The sequence below is a fragment of the Patiria miniata genome, unplaced genomic scaffold (genome assembly GCF_015706575.1).
Source record: "Patiria miniata isolate m_02_andy unplaced genomic scaffold, ASM1570657v1 HiC_scaffold_24, whole genome shotgun sequence".
Lineage (NCBI taxonomy): Eukaryota > Metazoa > Echinodermata > Asteroidea > Valvatida > Asterinidae > Patiria > Patiria miniata.
This window is the reverse complement of record NW_024037063.1, coordinates 2859279-2882066: the sequence shown is the minus strand read 5'-3', so window position 1 is coordinate 2882066 and position 22788 is coordinate 2859279. Positions and strand designations below refer to the sequence as shown.

At 40.6% G+C, this 22788-nt stretch overlaps 1 protein-coding gene across 2 annotated transcripts in view; it reads right to left on the bottom strand.

The window, feature by feature from the left end:
- Positions 1 to 22788, bottom strand: part of LOC119731570 (NACHT domain- and WD repeat-containing protein 1-like) — a 53919-nt gene that overhangs the window by 21437 nt on the left and 9694 nt on the right. For both annotated transcript variants that reach the window (XM_038204751.1, XM_038204752.1), the window contains exons 2-3: positions 10328 to 10413; positions 9382 to 9498 (exon numbers count right to left, since the gene is read on the bottom strand). In XM_038204751.1, coding sequence (XP_038060679.1) covers positions 9382 to 9498; positions 10328 to 10413 — 203 coding nt within the window. The remainder of the gene's footprint in view (positions 1 to 9381; positions 9499 to 10327; positions 10414 to 22788) is intronic.

Genomic DNA, 22788 nt, shown 5'->3' with positions numbered 1-22788 from the left:
ACCTTGCAAACTTTGGCCAGATATTGTTTACCACTTGAGACTCCATGAACACATATTTTGGGAGATAAAATAGAATAAATGTGAAATTATACTACGATTACCTATAAGGTTAGGCCTGTAGTTTAATTTCAACTGCACTCATTATTGGACTGGATAAGCATTACCAAGCGGCTTAAAATATTAAAAATATGAAGCTCATAAGTATGTGAGACAACTTAAAAAATATTTGATTTAAAAAAACCATAAAGTGTCTCAGTCCAGAATGAACTAACACCTGGACAAATATGCATATTCATTAGCAGGTCCCTGCCGTGAATATTCAAACAGTTCTGTCCATCTCTCACTTGAGGCAGGTTTGTCCAACATGCATAATCATGAGCAGGTCACTGCTATGAACTTTGAAATAGCTACGCCCGCCTGCTGCTTGTTTGCTGCAGGTCTGGTCAAACATGAATAAACATTTGACCAGGTTTGACCAACCTGCATAATTATGAGCAGGTCACTGCCATGAATATTGAAATAGCTACGCCCGCCTCCTACTTGCTTGATGCAGGTCTGGTCAAACATGAATAATCATGAGACGGTCATCCATGCATATTCAAATAGTAACACCCACATTTCTTGCCATCTAATTCGCCCAACCTCCACAGACCTTGCCTGCAATGTCTTGCTGCAAATAGCTGTATCAGTTATCCAGATGCTTTCTGTTCAGTAGAAACTCTAGTTTCCCTACAGTTGCTTTCCTCCCCCCCCCCCCCCTTTTTTTCTTTTGAAAGACATTATCTGCGCCACTCGGCGCCTTCAAGGCAATTTCTTTCTTCTCCCTTCCGATCCAGCACCCAAAATGTCACCCAAACATCTTCAGATATCCAATTTCTTTCCTTAATGGCATTTCAGACCGACACGCAGATCTGTTTGCCTCAAGATGATATCTCGATGAAATGGAGACTTCCAGTTCCTTTCAATTTTTTGGCTCAATTTCCAAATGTCAGTGGCCACAATTGGCTGTCAATAAATTTTTGATGATGTTATCATTGAATTACATTCCATCCCGACATTGAAAAATTAATTTTTTTGACTTTCCAGCTGTCAGCTGATATGTATTCCGATGAAAATTTAATTACGGAAATGAAGGAGAATTTAATGAGTAAGGCAGGTTTTGAAAGAATACTCCAGCAGGCATTTTCAAATATTTTTCATTGGATTTTGACACTTTTCTCTTACCCCCATAGTTTTTTTAAGAATTGCAAATTTAAATGTAAATACCACTTCACAAACAGATCATTCTGGTTTTGGTAACAAAACTCTGTAACTGGCAACTTCAGTAATTAGAATTCCTTGAACAAAGAAAGAAAACAGCTTCAAGAGAACTGGCGGAAGACTGCAGACGGAATAAGTCGGTCATAAAACCCAAAACCTCCATCAGATAATTTTTCTCTCTCAGGATGCAATCTCTCCGCCTCCGTCTCCCGACTCTCTCAGATCAAGACCCCTACTCCCCCCCCCCACCCCTGGGGCATTCTAGATGAGTCAGTTGCCCAGTGACTCATCCATTCTTTCTTTCTTTTCCAAAACAGTAGCGCCTGAAAAGAGACGATTCTGTTCTAGTTATCGGAGATCCGCAAGGGACTCTTTCCTTTCTGTTTGCTTTAAATGATTTCAACTGGTGAGCCAAGGTGGCCAAGCAACAGAAATATCTCTGATTTCACTCTTTTTTTCTTTTTTACAATACCCAACAGCTACCGTACTCTGAGCTAGAGAACAGTTATAATTATCTTCAAAGATACAGATTATTCTAAAAGAAACAAGTACAATCCCAAAGATATTATTTTTGATGCCACTTTTCTGGAAATAAAACCGAAGGATTCAATATAAATAAAAAAAAAATGTAGGGCAAAATATCCCAAATTAAAATTGTCACTTAATGTCCACCTTTTATGTTGGGAGTGGAGTTGGGGGGGGGGGGGGGGAGTAGAGATGGGGGGGGGGGGGAGAAAGACAAGTTATCACTTTATTAAGACGTGAAACTTGACACCCAAAACAACAGCACCTTTCAATAATCCTCAAGCTGATGTATATATCCACTTTGCCTCCATACTATCGCCACCATTCCGCATTGACGTTAATCGCCGCAGCAGGCAATTTTTCTAACAGTGCTAAATTGTGTTCAGGTCAAAAGACCTCCGGCCGTCCATGCCACAAACACAAACGTTGTTTTTCTTTTTCGCATGTATATTTTATGCGCAAACCTACAACTACATCAATTTGACGCTCGCAATTTAACGGATATATGAGCGTCAAATCTGACGGATGGAATTTGATGCCACGATATCAGCGATGCAGTGGAGCATGTAAAAAGCGCGGGGGAGGGTGGGGGGGGGGGGGTTCATGCAGATAGGCTGGCTTAAATCTACTGAAAGCATCGCCTGCCGATGCATGCACAGGCGATGAAGTTCTGATATTACTGGCGGGACTGCATGCATGATGTACCTCGATCGGCGCACTGAGAATTGGTGGGTTTGTTTTCTTAAGAAGCAAATTCATTATTTCTACGGAAGGTTTTTGCATCATGATTTAGCTGCATGTTTAAGACATCATGACACCTCATTCAATGAGGACAGTATGATTTTGTGCAATGCAACTGCAGCCCTTTTCACAACATGAAGGATTTTACACAGCTTACTTAACACAGTACTGAAATTGAATAAGGCCAAGAACTTGGTCACAGTGTCCAAAAATGTTGTTGTGATCAATTGACAATTGTGCAGTGATGCGTGACTGAAATTAAATGAAACTCGTAGGGGTTTAGGCCAAGGCTAAGGAGTATCTGCACAACCCAAAATTTTCAAAATTGACCTCATGTTTTGAAGTTATTTTTAAAAATAGTCAGACGGACACCTTTTTTTTTGGACATACTGTAAGGTGAACAGTGATGTGCACGTGATGTAAAAAATGTAAAAGACATTACTGACAATTTACCCCCAACCGCCTTTCAGCCTTCCAGCCAAACTATTTCCAATCATAAATTGTTTTTTTCTCCAAAGATTAAACATTCCGGATATCACAAGTAAGTACCCCGCCATGTACTATACAACAAGGTTAATTTCCACACTGGGTCGCCTATAAAAGACTGGGTCGCCAATAATGAAAAAAATCATTCTTTCCGTCTGCGACCAAAATATTGATCGGGTTTAAAAAATGGAAGACATTACATGTACTATTACACTCTCTGCTCCATTGAGGGGTATAGATTTTCGTCAGACAGCGTCCCGGGTTAATTGCGCTTTAACTTAATTTACGTCCCTCAAGGCTGGACTTGATTTGCTTCCATTGATTCGATGTTTATTCTAATTGCTGCAATTAAAGAGCTCCCGCCAAGGGGTCCATCCAGGGATTTCAGGAGAGAAATCAAATCCCTCAGATTGCAATTACAATTGACGTGTTCATTAAGATTCACGCGACAACATCTGGGTGTAAGAAACAGCAGAGAAGCTGGGGCGTACTGCTCAAGATGAGGCACTTGTTTATACGGAGAACAAATGTTGGTGGAGGAAGAAGCGTAAAATGACAGCGGTCTGTCAGGGAATTTCTCAAGAGAATTAAAACCTCTCAGATTGCAATCATGGTTGACGCGCTCCTTACGATTCACCCGACTACATCTGGGTGTTAGGGACAGCAGCATGCCTTCTCGAGACGACGTTTTCTTAAGAAAACAACTTTTTGTAGGATTTTTAAAATTAAAAAAAAAAAAACACCCGTTTTGTAAATGCTAAAAAATAATTGATATGAAGTTTAGAATATCTGGGATACATTTTTTTTTCAAAATTCAAATCTCTTGATTCTGGCGCGAAGTGCGAATGACTACTCCAAATATGCACAGTAGTGGTTTTGCATTCAGCATCTGGCACCATCGAATGTCCCTCCCACTAGTCTCCCCCGACTCTCACTTTTTAACTGTTGAGGGGGTACTTGTCTACATACATGTACATGTAGTCCATAGCGTTGTTCGTTATAGTGACGTTCTACTTAATGTACGTATTACACAGCTCCATTTATCAGTATTTGGCTCATTATAATTTCACACAAAATTTGGGAGCAAGCCGAATTCATTTTAGCCGAATCTTTTTCTAGCGGTGTTCATTATAGCGCCGTTCTACTGTATGCATTATACAGCTCCGTGCCATCACCCACGCGTCATGTACAGTCCCGACGCAAACACATCAGCACGGCTCCCCCCTTGGGCCCATCTCATCTTTTATTCTGCACACATTAAGGCAGATCCCTGCTCAGGGTCCTTAGACTCCAAAACCGACCACTTGAAGATGTCCGCAGCGTGCAATGCCCCGTGGTGATGATCTGCATTAACTCCACTCTGAACCCTGGGCACGGGGCACAGACGATAATAAGAACAGCCGTCTTCTCTAGTCTTGGCTTGGTGCTCTCTAATGTTGTGTTACAGATGAGATCTTTAATTTGGCGGTTTGCGCATATTAAGTGTATCAGGGTATTGCTCTTATCGGATTGAATACCAATATATCAAAACTGTTCGCAACCCCTGGAATTGAGCATGTACCCTGTATTAACAGTGCACCCCAGAGCATCACAGACCTTCTCAGAGCATCACAAAGCAGAACATTACAGAGCATCTCACAGCATCCAGAGCATCACAGACCTTCATAGAGCATCACAAAGCAGAACATTACAGAGTATTACAGAATATCCCAGAGCATCCAGAGCATCACAGACCATCACAGAACATCCAAAAGCAGAACATTACAGAGCATGCCACAGAATCCCAGAGCATCAGAGATCTTCAGAGAGCATCACAAAGTAGAACATTACAAAATATCCAAGAGCATAACCAGAGCATCCCAGAGCTTTCTAAAAGTATCACAGAGCATCACAGACCTTCACAGAGCCTCACAGAGCATCACAGACCTTCACAGAGCATCACAGACCTACACAGAGCATCACAGAGTGGAACATTACAGAGCATCCAAGAGCATCCCAGAGCATCCTAGAGCATCACAGACCTTCACAGAGCATCACAGACCTTCACAGAGCATCACAGACCTACACAGAGCATCACAGAGTGGAACATTACAGAGTATCCAAGAGCATCCCAGAGCATCCTAGAGCACCATAGACCTTCACAGAGCATCACAGACCTTCACAGAGCATCACAGACCTTCACGGAGCATCCCAGAGCATCACAGACCTTCACAGAGCAGAACATTACAGACTTTCACAGAGCATCGTAGTACAAAGCGGCACACTGCAAAGCAAAGCACTTCAGGGCAAAGTAACAACAGAAAAAAAAAGACAACTCAATGTCTAATAACAACAGATGAAGAGCCATCATGGCTGAATTAATTCATGACTAAAAGGCTTCTCCAAATCAGGCACACTGTGTACATCATCTATCGATTCTCTTTGCCAGTAGAAAGCCATAAAAAAACTCTCATAAAGTGCAGGCAACTTAGGCAATATCAGCATTAAATTGCTGTCGGGAGTTCCTATGTTGCAGTCATGTTTCCATGTTGTACGGTCTACAGTCGAAGCCGTGAAATTACCAAATGAAGTAGCGTATTTAACCGCCACCTCTCAATTTTCATTAACGTGTACAGCTCAGTAGTCGGCGGCACTTTCTCCAGCCAGTTACCTTCCATGTGTACTTTTTTTTCTGTCCACGAACTCAAAGGCGTTAAATCTTCAAAATGCAAGCTAGAATCTTTTGAGCCTGAAAAAAAGCAACCTCAGCTCCCAACACCCACCTCCCCCCCATAATATTCAATATTTGTACCAATTGTATATTGCTCATGTGGACACAGGCCTACATGTATCTGTATTTCCAACTCTTGGTCCGCATGCAGAAACGTATTAAAAATCAGACATTTTGTTTTGTGCTTTAAGAGCTCAGTGGAAATTAGTTTTTCATATCTTATACATGTACATCCATCATCTAGTAATGGTCAAGGAGATTACAGACTAGGAGTTTTGGATCATTTCTCTGAATCATTAATTAGATATCATGGTTAATTGGCTCTGTCACGGACATTACATTTTCTTCCGTAAAGCCACAACTGCCCTTGTGGCCATTCTTAAAAATCATTTGCAATGTTTCAAGAGATGTTTATAGATGTACTCTTTCAATTAAACCTACATGTGAACCCGGAACAAATTTTGCCTTCTATCATTTACATACCTGTAGCTAGCTGAGTAACAGCAAAGTTTGAGCAAGTTAGGGTTAGGGTATAGAGGAATCAAGAACCTAAGCTGGTTACAATGGCAATTATTTTTCTGTGCACATCAAATAAAGGTGTTGAGGCAGAACATGCCAGCAAGCGGCTCTGACAGGCCAGGTTTTTCCCCCTCAAAAACAAGCTCCAAATTTCATAATGTTCACACTGAAATTTGATTTGCTGGCGTCATGCTGGCGTCATCCCATACACGTTATCTAAGAGATGGCTTTTCGGATGATGCAACATGCGCACTTGTCCCACAAGCATTACTCGCCGAATTTTAAAAAAAAAATTTGAAAAAATATTGAGAGATATGGATTTCCAGACCCTAGTTTTTTTTTGAGTGGGTGGCTGCATACTTTACTCCCTGGATACTAGTATCTGGGGGACCGGGAGTCACATGAACACACCGGGATGGCGCGCCGTGAAACACATCCCCCGCTTCGTACCCCCCTGATCAATTTGTATGGATTCTGACATTTCTTTATTGTTTCCATAATTAGGAATCGCTGGGCTTGTGTGGGCTGAAGTGAAGTAGGGTTGGGATGTAGAAATGTGCACGTAGGAATGTAAGGAGTATTGAACAGACAGTACATATGAGGGGCCTTCCCTGGGAAATTCTAAATATCCAGATTTTTGTGCAACGCATCCCCCGCTTCGTACCACCCTGATCAATTTGTATGGATTCTGACATTTCTTTATTGTTTCCATAATTAGGAATCGCTGGGCTTGTGTGGGCTGAGGTAAAGTAGGGTTGGGATGTAGAAATGTGCACGTAGGAATGTAAGGAGTATTGAACAGACAGTACATATGAGGGGCCTTTCCTGGGAAATTCTAAATATCTGGCCAGATTTTTGTGCAACACATCCCCCGCTTCGTACCCCCCTGATCAATTTGTATGGATTCTGACATTTCTTTATTGTTTCCATAATTAGGAATCGCTGGGCTTGTGTGGGCTGAAGTGAAGTAGGGTTGGGATGTAGAAATGTACACGTAGGAACGTAATGAGTATTGAATAGACAGTACATATGAGGGGCCTTCCCTGGGAAATTCTAAATATCCAGATTTTTGTGCAACGCATCCCCCGCTTCGTACCCCCCTGATCAATTTGTATGGATTCTGACATTTCTTTATTGTTTCCATAATTAGGAATCGCTGGGCTTGTGTGGGCTGAAGTGAAGCAGGGTTGGGATGTAGAAATGTACACGTAGGAACGTAATGAGTATTGAACAGACAGTACATATGAGGGGCCTTCCCTGGGAAATTCTAAATATCCGGCCAGATTTTTGTGCATCTTCTGGTCATTTGTAATTTTTGTGGGGAAAGGGGGCAATCGAAGAGCTCTATAAATATGTCCATTTTCAATGTATGCTGAATACTTTTTCATTAAAACCATAAATGGGGCAATTCCGTGCTTTGTCATGCCTGTTAAGAGCGCAGTGAATGATCTTGAAAATGTACATGCATTATGAAAATCATACACATCTATCTTCTACTAATGGCCAAGGAGATTAGGGACGAGGAGTTTTGGATCATTTCTCAGAAACATTAATCAGACGTCATGGTTGATTGGCTCTGTCTCGGACCTTACACTTCCTTTCATAACGCTGGCATTGATTGCCCAATGATTAAGTCTGATGTGATTTGTTCCACTCGACCTTGAATTTAGCCAACTTTTTGTTACTATAGTGTTAGATTTTAACACGAATAAAGAAAGATCATCATAAAGAGTTTGAAGATGGGAGCCAGGGATGCCCAACTGACATTGCAGGCTTTTGAACTCCCAAGGCAAGACTTACTTCGGAAAAAAAACCTCATTTTAATACTGCCCCCGGATGATAGTCTCCAGGTTTGAGAAATATATGTACATTTTGTTTAACAGAACATCAGACTCCCCATGGCACATCTTCCAAAACGACTAAAATGCGCCCTGGCAATGTCCACAGTGTTACCTTACGCAAAGAGAGAGAGAGGGAGAAATAAATGCAATTTTGGACGGTGCATTTTATACAGCGCAAAGCAAAGTTCACCGTTTGCACTGCAGCATTTCCCATTAGCGATCCTTTGTTTGCCGTAAATGTGATCCGCGCGTCGCCGCATCAGAGAATGCAATTTCGACTTAAAAGGTTTCCCCCCGTGTGTCGCAGGATTTTTTATTCTTCCAGGGTGAGGTTTCAATGCCGGGGACACGCCGGCCTGGCTCGCGATGGTAATTCACCCCTCTGCACTTTAATGCAGCAGCTTTACGGGATTTCGAGGCAGCGGGGTGAACGAATTTCAGAACGAAGTGGGGTTAAAGTATGGGGCCGGCGAGTGGCGGTTTGGATGGCCATGCTATCGTTTAACAGTCTCAGATTCATGAACTCTTGAAAGCATTTCCCAACGTACACGCAAAATCCAGTGGAGATGCTATGACACTGTAACAAGGAATGTATGATAATAGGGCAAGATATTTAACCTTATTGTACTTTACTGATACTATCATGCTACATGTATGGCATTACTGATATGTTTGCAAATTTGCTTTTACTTACAGTAACTGTTCACATTAAAAAAAAAAAAGCGAGTCAAACAACATAATTTCCTCACTCTGAAGAAAACGGGTTAATTGTACTGTAAAAGAAAATCCTCCATAAAACAGTTTTCGGAACTTTACACATACATGTAGCTGTGAAACATTCCCTTAAAAAAAATATTTGACGGCAGAGCTATACTTCCAGCAGGTTTCGTATTCGTTTGGATATCACAATTTGGATAACACAATTATGGATAACACAATTATGGAAACTTTCCCTAAATTTCCTAAAATTCCTGTTAAAATGATGTTCTTCTAGGGAAGATTTCAGGATTCAATTTTTCTTTGGGCCCCTACAACGATTCCTTGCCATCACGCTTTGAGAGCATTTCATAAGCCTTCAACGTTATATCAGACTTTGTCATAAATGTGAAACCATTCCGGCCGTCCATATACCGGTACACTTTCGCTTGTCATTATTTTGTAATCTTTTAAGTCGGCAAATGACCTTTATGTAATTGAAACTACAAGGTTCCTTTTTTTACTGATGGCGCAGTAGGACAACTTAGAGAAAAAATGTAGACAAGACAAATGAGCTCGGTTTTGAGGTTATTTGTTTCTTACCAGAAAGAAGGGTCCTTGCGATATGCGATGGGCGTCGCCAATCTCGCGTAATCGTAACGCCCCCATCTCGTGGTCGTTGGTTGCGATGTCACCTGGACTGTAGTACATATCCACAAGCTGATTGGTGACAGGAGGGGGGGGGGGGGAGAGGTAAACAAAAAAGTTTAATTGCAGGGAGGTAATCGAGTCCATCACAAGTCCTCCAGTCCCAATTCAAACCACAAGCTATTCAAATGAGCTTTGACAAAGGCATTCCTTTGTTATTGTTGACCCATTGTTTCTTGTGACAGGACTTGTGATGGACTTGTAATAGACTGAACTACATCCCTGGTTGATTGCAAATTACACCTGTTTCAAATGTCCACTGGAAATGCACATTGAGGCAACTTCAATAACCTTACCAAGTTTCAAGATCTTAGGTACAGACATCATTGTAAAACCTGAACAATGTGGCCACCCATCTGTAGCAGATTTCAAACTTTTTTTCAATCATTCCATTGTTCTGTGTCATTATTGATTTAGATTTCTACTCCATCCACAGGAGTATTAAAATATGGTGTAATTCTTAAATACATCGTTGTATGTCCATTTTGAAAAACATTATATGGAAGCCTTCTGCATACATATCACATGCATTCAAAATAAGGCCCATTTTTAACAAAACAAATCTCCCCCCTAGGGGCGAAAGCTCTAGAGGTTAAGACCCCTTTTCCGAAAATCCTAGATCCGTCCCTGCTATCCCGCTTCCTTCATTTAATGAAGTCGTCTTCTTCCTCAAAGTATTGCTATCGGTCGTGTCAGGATCCCTCCAGATATTCTTGTCTGGCACTTGTTTATTTGACCGAGCAAACTGGACGTTTTTAGTTGGCGGTTTTTCCCCGCCAGCCATTCATCCAATTTCCTCCGTTTGACACCCCTGATCCTGTCATCTCAGTCACATACTCACCTGGAAATCCAGCCCGTATTCCTGGCAGTGCCGTTGCAGCTCTGGCACGGCGTCCCGGAGCAAGGCATACCTCTCATGCTCAGTATCTATGAGGAGAAAGCGAAAGAGAGGTTGACAGGACATGAATAAACAAACACTTGTTTTGTCAAACTTTTGTTCAATGTGATAGATCTTGCCATATGTTTCAGTTGTTAACACAAGAGTACCGGTAGGCTTGGCAAGTCCATGATCCATCTAGTCTGAAAAGACTTGGTTAAGAACGTTATTTATACTCAGTGACTCAGTCAGTGACTCGGGGAGTCAGTTAGTTAGGGAGTCTGTCAGTCAGTCAATCACTTGGACAGTCAGTGACTCAGTCAGTCAGATGACAGAAGGCTGGCCTTTCACGTCCAGCCAAAAAAGCACATCCTCTCTGAAGAATGGTAAGATCATCAGGAGTTGATCCAAGACAAATCACATGTGAGGTTGCGAGTAACAAGTGCTGAGCTAGCAAGGAGTGCCTCTGTCAAAGTTCATTTGAATAGCTGGTCACCTGACTTGGGACTTGACTTGTGACTGACTTGTAAGTGACTTGTAAGTGACTTGTGATTGACTTGTGATCGACTTGTTGCCGACATGTAATTGAGTTGTGATTGAGTTGTGATTGACTTGTGATTGACTTGTGATTGACTTGTGACTGACTTGTAATTGAGTTGTGATCGACTTGTGATTGACTTGTGATTGACTTGTAATTGAGTTGTGATTGAATTGGGATTGACTGGTGACTTACTAACGACTGACTTGTAATTGACTTGCAATTGACTAGTGCTTGACTTTTGATTGACTTGTTATTTACTTGTGAATGACTTGTGCTGACTAATGATTAACTTGTGCAGACTAATGATTGACTTGTGATCGACTTGTTATTGACTTGTGATTGACTTATTATTGACTTGTGACTGACTTGTGACTGACTTGTGCTTGACTTGTGCTTGACTTGTTATTGACTTGTGCTGACTAACGCTTAACTTGTGCAGACTAATGATTGACTTGTGATTGACTTGTGTTTAACTTGTGATTGACTGGTGATTGACTTGTGATTGACTTGTGATTGACTTGTGATTGACTTTCGACTGACTTGTGATGGTCTGATTACAACTCGGCCGTTCTGAGAGATCACTCTCATGCTGCTTTCCCGAAGCTGCATCATACTACTGGAAGTGTCCCTGACTACCCATACATGTCCTTGCATATTCCTTCAAATGATTTGTTACATGTGTCCCAGAACAAGGACGAAGGCTGATTGCAAGAGAACAATGCTACATAAATCATTCGGAAGACCAGCAAAATTGCATTATTTTGAAGGTTGCAGGTTCCATTCGTCCTGATAGACTCTACAATAAACATAATAAGAATAACAACCTTCAGTCACATTTTTTTAAAACGTCTGGAAAAAGCCACCTGCGAAAAGCAATAAGTGATTAAATCCTCAACAAAAATAGAAAGAATATGAGTGCTTGAATTCAAAGGGAAGGGGAGGCAACACTCTTTACTCGCTTTTCAGTCAAAATTCATGGCATCACTAAAAACAATATTTGAACTGTGTTTCGGTCGGACTCTCGCTGTTGAAATTGTCTTCGTCTAAAATGGGCTTCGTTTCCAAAGGCAACGATGCTATGCGTAATGGAGCTTGTCATTATACGTCGACCCTTGGACCTCCCGATCTCAGTCCTCAAGAAAGGAGGGGAAAAAAAGATATCGTCCCAAAACAAATTTCTATGTAATCAATCCTCATTACTCAGGCGGTCAATCATTTTGTCATTTCTCATTTGTAATATTCGAAGGCCGGATTATCTTGGAGTGTATATCTGTTAACCATGTGTATCGGGCGTGAGCAAAAGCTTCAAATATTAAACAGGGGCAGACTTGGCTCTGGATGCAAGCCAGCACACTTCAGCTCAGCGAGCTGAGACATCAAATATACTGGACAAGATGATAGCGTTTGCCAATAGGATACATGTTCTACAAGATCGATAGGGTTAGGCATATGAGTACATGAAAATATATACATGTACCCACCAATATGTACATTCATACATTATTATTGGTGTAGATACTGTACAAACTATGAAGGGCCCAAGTACGTTTTTTAATGCAATCCTTGAAAAGGCATCTTTGTGTCTCATATAACCTTATTTTCAATTTGCGTTTTGCCATTTTCAATGGTATTTTGGTGCCTTTTTGGTCTCTGCGCTAATTTTCATGAGCAAAAGTGTGATGTCATTTCAGGCAATAACCTCAATGTTACAGCTACCGGTACATATACTTCAGCTCCAATTTTAGATTCCAGAATTTTAGATATTTTGAGGTCAAAAATTTGCTTTTCTTTGGCCATTCATTGTGTCAGTGCAATTGACTTGATGTTCTAAGTTATTTTTTTAATAAAATATGAACCTTCCTCTTTGCATTAACAACTAAAACTCAAAGCAACACTTGTATTTTGCATGTGAAAACAAGATTCCAAAATGACAACCTAGAATCTATGATTTTAGCCCCCCCACCAAATTTTTTGACCAAAACATTCATTTAACCAATATCTATCTCACTGGCCCACCACTCAAATAAAAGGTCTTGTCGTCCCTGTGTATTTGGTAGCGTTGCTTGTAGTTCCGAAGATTTCATAAATTTTCCACTTTCTATAAAAATCCATGTCCACTTTCCATGGAATTGCAAGGCAAATTAGTTTTCCCCTTATTTTTCAATTCAACGGAAGTCAAAATATACAGTATACAAACTATGGAAAGGTCAATTTAGTATCCAATGAAACAGGAACAATTTCTGAGACTACGGCCAGCCTTTAAGAAACCTTGGGTTGACGTCAAGACAGAGATTGGGAATGGGGGGGGGGGGGCAGTTATCCCGTAATCAAAAAAATTCTGATTGAAACACCACAGGCTGTGAAACCTTGGCTGACAGAAAACTGATTTTAATCAAATCTATAATGACATACACGTGCCGGTGGATATATGTGATATCATCAAATAAAAGGTTAAGACATGTGTAAAAGAGAGCTTTAATAACCAACTGTACGTCAAAAAAATAATCATCAATCCCAACGCATGGCATTGCCAATGTAATTCGATAAGAATAGCAGTACCTATAAGTTACATGTAGGTAACTGCATAGTCTCGCCAAAATTTGCCAAACCAAATTTCAATGAATTGAAACAGCTTTGTTTGCGCTGCCCTTCAAAGAAAACCGATATAAGCCGCGCAACCATGGTTTTGTTAGCTACATGTATACCTAGATATCCAAGCAAAAAAACAGCTAAGAAAACACTGGCTTTCATGCATGTGTGTATTTTCATTTTCCGACACAACATTGGAAGGTCCAGTAGATGTCGCAAGTGAATTTACGTTGTTAATTCACAAATTTAATTTTGCCGGCTTCTTGGCCACACTTCATTCGCTCTTCTTTCCTTTCATTCAAATTCTAGCTCTATGGTGTATTTGCCTGTGTCCTAGGCAATATTGTTTTAAAATGCAAGAAATTCCTTTTTTTTGGGTACAAACTGGGAACAAAAACAGTAGGATATCTGATTAAGATGAATACATGTAGGTAGTAAAGGGGCTATTTCAGAGTTATGTAATGACTGTCACAGAGCTTTTAAGAGCTCAGGGAATAAACCTCAAAATTTATTTTTCAAATTGTATACATCCATCATTTATTAGTGGTCAAGGAGATTACAGACTAGGAGTTTTGGATAAAATTAATGATTCATTAATTATATATCATGGTCAACTGCCTCTGTCATGGATATTACACTTCCTGGGTACTAGGGTATGCGAGTATCAGACCGCTGATGTCAAAAACCGGTTACAGATTGTAGGATCGGATACCCATCAACCAACTTAAAAAGAAAGGTTTTGAATGGCATTTGTGAGGAATTTTCAAAATGGAGAACATATTTCACTCTTATGTGGAGTTTAACGTGCCACAGATGATGCTCGCAAAAGTTGCAGATTACATTGTAAAGCTGTAAAGCCCTTCAGACAACGTTCGGGATTTGAATTTCGGGGTTGTTGGGTTTCTTTCATGGGTACCCGGTACCCGTACTACCAGTAAACACACCACTAAATTTCGTAACGTTGGAATTGCCTAAACGAGGTCTTAAATTGGTAGCCTGCATTACTGCCTGAATGTAAATCGAAAAGGTAAGCCAAGTATTCAGATGCGAACCACAGGAAAACCTATTACATGTACAGTGAACCATAGCAAACAAACAAGACTACGAAGGTTAATGGGCCAATTACCACGGCACAGAAAATTGGATTTCACAAAGACCGACTCCAGGACCCAGATGTGCCGTGTAATTTCCTCGTTTTGCACAACAACTGGGCAAGCGTATGCCAATAGCCCGATCGCTAATTGCGTGCGTGCGTCTGAACGTGACCACATCCGAAGTACCTCAATCAGATCGAGGTGCTGCCTGTTACCATGCGCTAGGGGGCCCAGGGTACGTGATACCGGCATGTACACCCGAGATGAAGTGCAGGAACAAGTCGTAAAAGTGTTGCGAGAAACCTGTTTCAGATTGGCAGCTGGATGCCACGGGCTTGTCTCGCAGCTCGGCAAAATCTGTCGCGAATATACTCTTTAAATTGAAATTTCACACTTGTGGATTTTTAATTCTTCGATTAAGTTTGATTTATAATCACTCTATGTATACAAATCTTGTTATGTGATGGTCGTCTTAATTATTCTCATCAACATTATTCTCAATTGGAGTATTATAAACAGTTCCTGAACGTTCTAGAACAACTACTACCTACAACTCTTTTGCCAGCTTCCCTGTCGTTAACATAATGAAATTAACCCTAATTAAATCAGGTATTCACGTTACACAAAAGCCAGCACGGCGCGCCTTGCACGGACCCCCACGCCTCGATCCGTCCCTCCTGATACCCAATCTGCCTCATGTTTGCCCACCCAGAGGGGGATGACGTGCACGTCGCCACGGCAACTTAATGAATTTGGGTTAAGTTGATAGAAAAAATTCCTTGGTCAATTTTTTTTTTTTTTTTTTTTTAAAGCTTTTTTCCTTTTTCGCAATAAGAAGATGTAAGTTGTAAATGTTCATCCCCCAGCGGAAAGTGTCTTGTGTCAATACATTCATGTGTCTGTGTTTGAACTTTGAAGCGTGCTCGGCCCACACACGACACAAAGATGTCTTAAGTGGAATTAATCTATGTGTTTATGAACCCTGCAGTCCTGTAGGGACCCATTTCTCTTGGAATTGTGAAATTGGACAGACAAACAAGAGAATGTAAGTAGAGTTAACGCTCGAAACAACCAAAGAAAAAGTAATTTTCAATGAATATATCAAAAACCTCTTGTGGACAGAGGTTTAGACAGAAACACGACAGGTGTTTGTAAATTTGCATTCTGAATACTTTTTCAAGTGAATTTATATCCAAAAAAAGAGTGTCAATTAAAGTGATAATCCCAGAGCAAACACATGTGCATGTACCCGGTACTGGTACAAGAAAAACAAACTGTGAACGAAAATGTGAACTTTTCAAAATTCAACAAAGAAACTGACTGGTGTGTATTTAAAGTCAATTTCTTTTTTCTAAGTGCAAAAAAATATTATAATGCATTAAATGTCAGTGGGTTTCTTTTTGTAGTGTATTTGAAATAAAAGCCCAAACAATTAAATGAAGAAAATAAAACGCATTGATTACTAACGATTTTAATTCAATTCACTAATGAATTATTTTCATTTCTTTACGTAATACCAGACAAGTCCAAATTCACAGAAACCTCAACAATCACATAACTTATTAATCTGCAGTCATTTCAGAAACTGTGCAAAATTTCTCGTCATGATCATCTCGAAACAAAATAATGATGAAAAAAAACCCCCAAAAACGATTACTGAAAAGCTTTCAATTAATCCTACGCTGGCTTAACTTTTACCAAGCAGGCACTTCATAATACAACATTATTATTATTGTAAAGCCGGCTTCTGTCGGTCACTTAGCAACCGTTACCCAGCATGCAACAGGCTACTAATTAACCCACAAGGAAGATTCTGGGGGATTTTCAGCTCGTAATCACACTGAAGAGAAGCGACAAAAGCACTCCATTACCCTGACCTGTTGTAGTACGGCTCCTAGGCGACACTTTTGAGCCCCGGTATTAACATCTAACCAAAGGTCAACCAATTGGAGTGAGATGTTTCTAAATCAATTGAATGGCAGCCATTGTAATATAGTGCCATAGTAATTGCAAAAGTGCACACATGTCGTTATGATTGCATACATTAACATGTATAGTTTCAAGTGTAAAAATGATACAGGGGGGGGGGGGGCATGCCCACCCCCAAACGATATTATTATTTTTGTTATAAACAATATTATTATTTTTGTTGGGACCCACTTTTTCGGGGGAAATTTTTGTGGCCCCCCCTCCCCAAACAAAATTTGTTCTGGATCCAGCCTAGAATACACTGTATGGTTTTCATTTTCTGTACTGATTTCCTATGCACAAAAATTGTAAAGTTGAACAAAGAAATTGAATTGGACAGGAATCGAACCTGTGACCTCCGGATTACTGTACCTGATTTCTGTTACTGTACCAGTATGCAATGACTTTTTTTCTTCACCCAAGCCAGCCAAGCCAACCAAGCATCAGTTGGTAATGGAAAGTTTCTCGAACCTAACTTCCCTTTTGAAAAAAAAAAAATATGCTCCAGAGCCATGAATGAGAAGGGAAAAAAAAGTGAATTTTATTTTATCGATCATCGGGACTCGATTAAACACAATTTAGGAAATTTAGGGAAGAAAATTCACTTTTGGGGAAAAAACAAATGTAAAATTCCTCTACGATTCGAACCCGGAACTTGTAGCATCCAAAACCACAGATTTAATGTACATGTAGCACGCTATAGCGAAACCACACTGATCGCTGTGGAATATAAACATATTCCGAATCAAGAGACATATTAATTCGTTGACGTGATTGTTTTACGCATGCGTAAAATGATATTACCGAGATGCAAAATAAATATTTGCTACCTGTACCTGAAATCTGGAGGTCGCGGGTTCAAGTCCCACTCCAGTATATTTCTTTGTTCACCTTAACAGATTTTTTTCCCTTATAAACTCTCCAGGCTGCGCTATGGGCTTCAGTGAACTTGTGCCCTTTTTATTTCCCTAGCTCACTGGCACAGATTCAACACAGGAAATAGGATATCCTTAATTCATGTGGTCACAGATTCCTGGGAAATAAACAATGCATGCATGTACCACCCGCCTTCTCGTATAGAGAAAACAGGAAAATAAATGCATGAATTACATTGTGCTAACAGATTTCAGTATGTTCCAAATATCATTCCAAGGATTTACAATAAAACTGAGCAATCTTTACTACCGGTAGTTATAGCATAGAATTTGCACTGAGATGTAAATCCAATATTGAGTTTTGTCCATCGGCGACATATTTTTATAAGCACTGTACATGTACTCAGCATTGTTCGAGGTCTTGCCAGAAAAAAAATTCTCATCAAATATCATCGTGATTGACATATTATTTTACATGTGTACGTGTATGCTGTCTGTTTACACATTAAACCAACACTGCACAATATTGACAATGTGCACACCCTGTTGGTGCATATGACATGTTTTTAATGCACAGATCATTATTAACATCGGAAAAAAATTGGAACTTTAATAAATTTGTACTGCAGTAAACCACATGAGGCCGTGTTTATTCAGAGACTGAGCCTACTGCACCCGTATTGTGTTCGTCTATCTATGCCGTCATTATTGATGTTTTTAATGCACCAATCAATCGTCACGGTGGAAAATCCTCCCCCATGCAGACCCATAGGAGCCAAGATATTTATTGGACATGTACAGTGTACTTTGTCATCTGTGATTTAAGAATGAGACTAAGTTGGGACCGCCAAGATCCAAAATTTTACCCATCCCATCTTGACTAACCTTTCAAATCAATCCAGCCTAGCTACGGTAAGCCCAACCCAGCCAAACTAAACCAAGCCCAGTCAAGCCAAGCAAACCAGCCCAAACAACCCAACCCAGCACAGACCTATCCACCCCAGCCCAGCCCAGCCCAGCCCAGCCCAAACAACCCTGCACAGCCCAGATCTGCCCACCCCAGCCCAGCCCAAACAACCTGCACAAAAAACAGCCCAGATCTGCCCAGCCCTGCCCAGTCTGTGGCCATGACAAATACAGGTGGGCAAGGTGGCCATGACATAGGCAGATGGCCATGACAAAGACAGGTGGTCACTACAAAGACATGTGGTCACTACAAAGACATGTGGCAACAACAAAGACAGGTAGCCATGACAAAGACAGCTGGCAGCAACACACTGGTCACCTGTCTCCATTGTGGTCACCTGTCTCCATTGTGGCCACCTGTCTTTATCTGACCACCTGTCATCTTGGCCAATGACAGCTGGCAACAATAGAGACAGGTGACCAGAAACATTTTCCAAATAAAATTCGTGGTTGTGAATGGACACTTGCAAACCTATCATTCCTCTTTTTTTTAATAGACTCTTGCTTTTATTATGACAGCTTGAAGAATATAATGGGCAGCTAAATTGCCTCTTAACCGAAGTCCAATTGCTGAACCATTAACTGGGATAAGAAAACACCCACTCCTGTTCATGTTCCGTTTTGTCCTTGAATGTTGGAGACTGAAGATGAGCCTACTTTATCATCTTTAAGGTCTAGGGTTTGATGAGGGAAGGTTCTCGTACCTGGCTGGATGAAGAACGCGGGAAGACTACAAATCCATTAAGTGGTCTGCGGAGGACTCCAATAGACCGTTATCAGAAGATATAGGTCAAGGATTATCAGAGAAGGGGGGGGGGGATGGGGGGGATGGGGGTATGGGGGGAGGGGATGGGACATGTACAGGAATGGATTCTAGATTGCTTATCATTTCATTGAGCACAGCCATGCTATTCAGAGCGTGGCTATGGATGCCGTTATGTTAAATGCTCCTCGGACCAAATCCTATGTTGCCATGGCGACGTGTTGTCCTTTCCGTTCGCATGGATCTAATTTCATGACCTACACGTACTCCCATTTAAAAGCGTGTGGTATTATCACTACTAATACATCCATTTGATATGCCATTGCCATGGTAACATTTTTTTCAACGTCCATTGTGCCTTTGTTGTCGACGGTAGATCAGGCACTGGATAGGCACCCTGTTATGATAAATTACGCATCCATATCGTCAACAAAATTTTGAGCATCTTAAAATTTTGAATAATAGATTTCATTTTCCAACAGCATTCAGCACAAATTCCTGCACTGAACAACAAATTTACAGACAATGGACCAAAGTATTCTGTCCAGATCACTTTGTCGAAAGTCTTCACTGTAGAATGCAAGCACATGTTGTTGATAAAACTTGGGTTTTGTTTCAGAATTGTTCTATTTTTAGTCAATGCGGTTGATGCAGTTAGGCATCATTCCATGGCAGTTGCCTTAAGGATTCAAACAAGGCCGACATTAGTGTCAGCCAGGCAATTTTCCCGAGCCTACATGTAGGTGTGACTGAATCAAATGTTTTCAGTTTCAAAAGCTTTCTTTATTAATAGTGACTATATGTCAGAGGAAAAAAAAGCTGATGTCAAACGGCTCAAGTGTCCAAAATGAGGAGTCAGGTTGGTACGGTGGCACTTCCCCCCCCCCCCCCTCCCCCCTTCCTCCCTCCCCATCATTGTGACCTGGGTTCGAATCCTGCCTGGGCCAAACCGTAGATTGGGTTTTCACTTCCTACCTGTTTCCATTGGTTTCCCCTGGAATGTACTCCAAGGGTTCTCCTCCCACCTCTAAAACTGAACATTTCTTCATTTCTCCTGAGACCTGGCTTTGCATTTTTCGAATGATTTAGTATTCAATCCTTCCAACTTGGACTTGAGCAAATATTCAAATATTCGATTTGGACATGCACGGATCAGTTAAACATGCGGCAGCCTGAACTGGCTGCTGATCCGGATTTGCTTGCACCTGCGCTTGGGGAAACTTCACAAAGAGCTTGTTAAACTGATATGATAAATAGGGAGCTGAACGGCTGATGTTTGACCAAAGTTAAAGGGAAAATACAACATTTGCAAACATCAAAAAATAAAACTACCAAATCATTTTGAAATACTTTGCTGGACTGTTAGTGAATGACAGTGTAAAGCATCCTGTAAAATCATGGCACCTGGTATACTGTCATTTTCAAGAAAAGTGCTATTTTTGTATCAATTTCCAACGCTGATCGGCCGATCAGCGTTGGAAAAAAAATGGCTTTTTTTCAAATATTGGCCCCAATTGACCATCGCACTTATTTGCAATCGATTACACACCTATGAACGGGTACAAGCCAGCTAGACTGGTTCCCTGACCTTAGAATTCCCCAATGTATGTAAACTGCTCTGTTTCTTCTTATATGGAGTCAGGGAACCAGACTACAGGAAAATGATTGTTTTCTTGGTTTTTATAGCATTTTCGACCCCAAAACCTCAAAAAAGTCAGTGTAACTATATTTGCTATATATTTCCAACCCCCCAATTCCATCCATTTCTGAAAATTACAGCAAAAGCAAATGATGTATATTCCCTTTAAGAAGAAATTTGAGCTAATAATATCAAGGAATGGCTCGAAATGTGGCATTCAACCAAAAAAGTGGCATTTGACAATCGATAAAACCACACAAGTTATATGTTTATCATGACCTTTCACATATTCGAATTAAAAAAAATGCTAGTCGGATGTTCGGTTGATGAACAAAATTTTCAAAGTCTTCAACCGAATATTCGGTACATTCGGCACAGCCGTAATATCATCACAGTCTTCACCCCCTTCGTTTCTTGACGGCTTCCCAGCTACACTACACTCTTGACAAAACTATGGTTTTACTTTCATTACCAAACAGGACTAAAAAAGAACAATAAATCAACACATCCTTCTCATGTTCTCACTGAGAGTTTCTTTTGGGACTGTAGAATCCAAAATCTGGTCATCAAGTTCAAAGGCTAATCTTCTAACAGGCACTCCACTGATCATATCATATTTGTAAAAAAATTAAAAAAATGATAACGTTTGGAAAAAAAAAGGTCCACATGCAAAAAAAAAAAGAAGGAAACTAAGAAAAAATGGACAATCAAAAAGATGGTTTCCTAGCCCAATGTGAATGCCCTACCGGTCAATATCAATGCAGCTGGCTTTGAGAGAAGCCTAGGCCTGCAGCGTAGGCTTACATGAAATGACAGGAGCGAAGAAAACAAAAAATGAGTTACCGGAGTATGAAAATGAAATTGATATGACGAGGATTTAGCCATTATTTCTGATTTCATCTCAAGCAAATTCCTTGAAAAGAATTTGCAAATTGTACAGGGCCACGGGGAGCATCTTAAACTCAAACTTTTGTTTTTGATTACTTATTTTTAATTTTTCAGTGGTGTTCAGAGTGTGTTCGCCAAAATCAAATATGTTTTACTGGATGGCCAGGCCTCTTCCATAGTGCTGCAAAACCACAGAATTTTGCTATGCACAGAATTTTGCTAAGCACCGAAAATATTCGCTTAGCAGGAACAGGTCACCAGCCAAAATCTCATACAATGTATACTGTACGTGACTGGTACTCAGCTGATTTCTGCTTAGCATGTAAATTTGCTTAGCAAAATATCCCGTATAGCAGCTCCAATAATTGCGCTTAGCACAGAAGAGATTTGTTAAACAAAAACAGGTTACCCGCCAAAATCCTGTGTAATTTACATTGCTGTTGACTGGTACTCTGCCAATTTTCCCTAAGCACAAAAATGTATTGAGCAGTATTTCACGCTTAGCACTCCACAAAATTGGGCCCACGCTTTTCATAAGACTTCTTTTTGCAAGCCTGCATTTTGTGTCCTTTTTTCCCTTGAATTTGACAGATCTTCAGATGATCCAGGTTTTTTTGCCAGATAATCTTCAGGACAGTTTTATACAGCGAGCCATATATCGTGCCAAGACATGATGATGCCTGCAGCATATCATCTTTTGATCACTCTTCGTTGATGCTAATAGATTCCATGCATGATTGAATTTTCCCCCGCTGAGACACTGATTTTTTCCAATTTTTTTTTCATCTTGATGTGTGTCTCTGTTCCGTGTCATGGCCTCGGTGCATATTCCCACTCACCAGTCCTGTATTTTTTCACTTTTTATTCCCCCGCACGATTTGAAGACCAAATGTGGCTGCCCACGTTTTGTTTTTGTTGGTTTCTTTTTTCCATCGTTTTTTTTTTTACGTGCATGGTTTGCGGGCACATATGTGACAGTCACATCTTTTTAACGGGTTGAGCTAGCATGAGAGATTTCAAATGACACATTCATGGTTTCGGGGCAAAAACACACTCCCCTTTATTTACTCGGCTTGCAAGCTTTAATGTATGTGTGAAACAT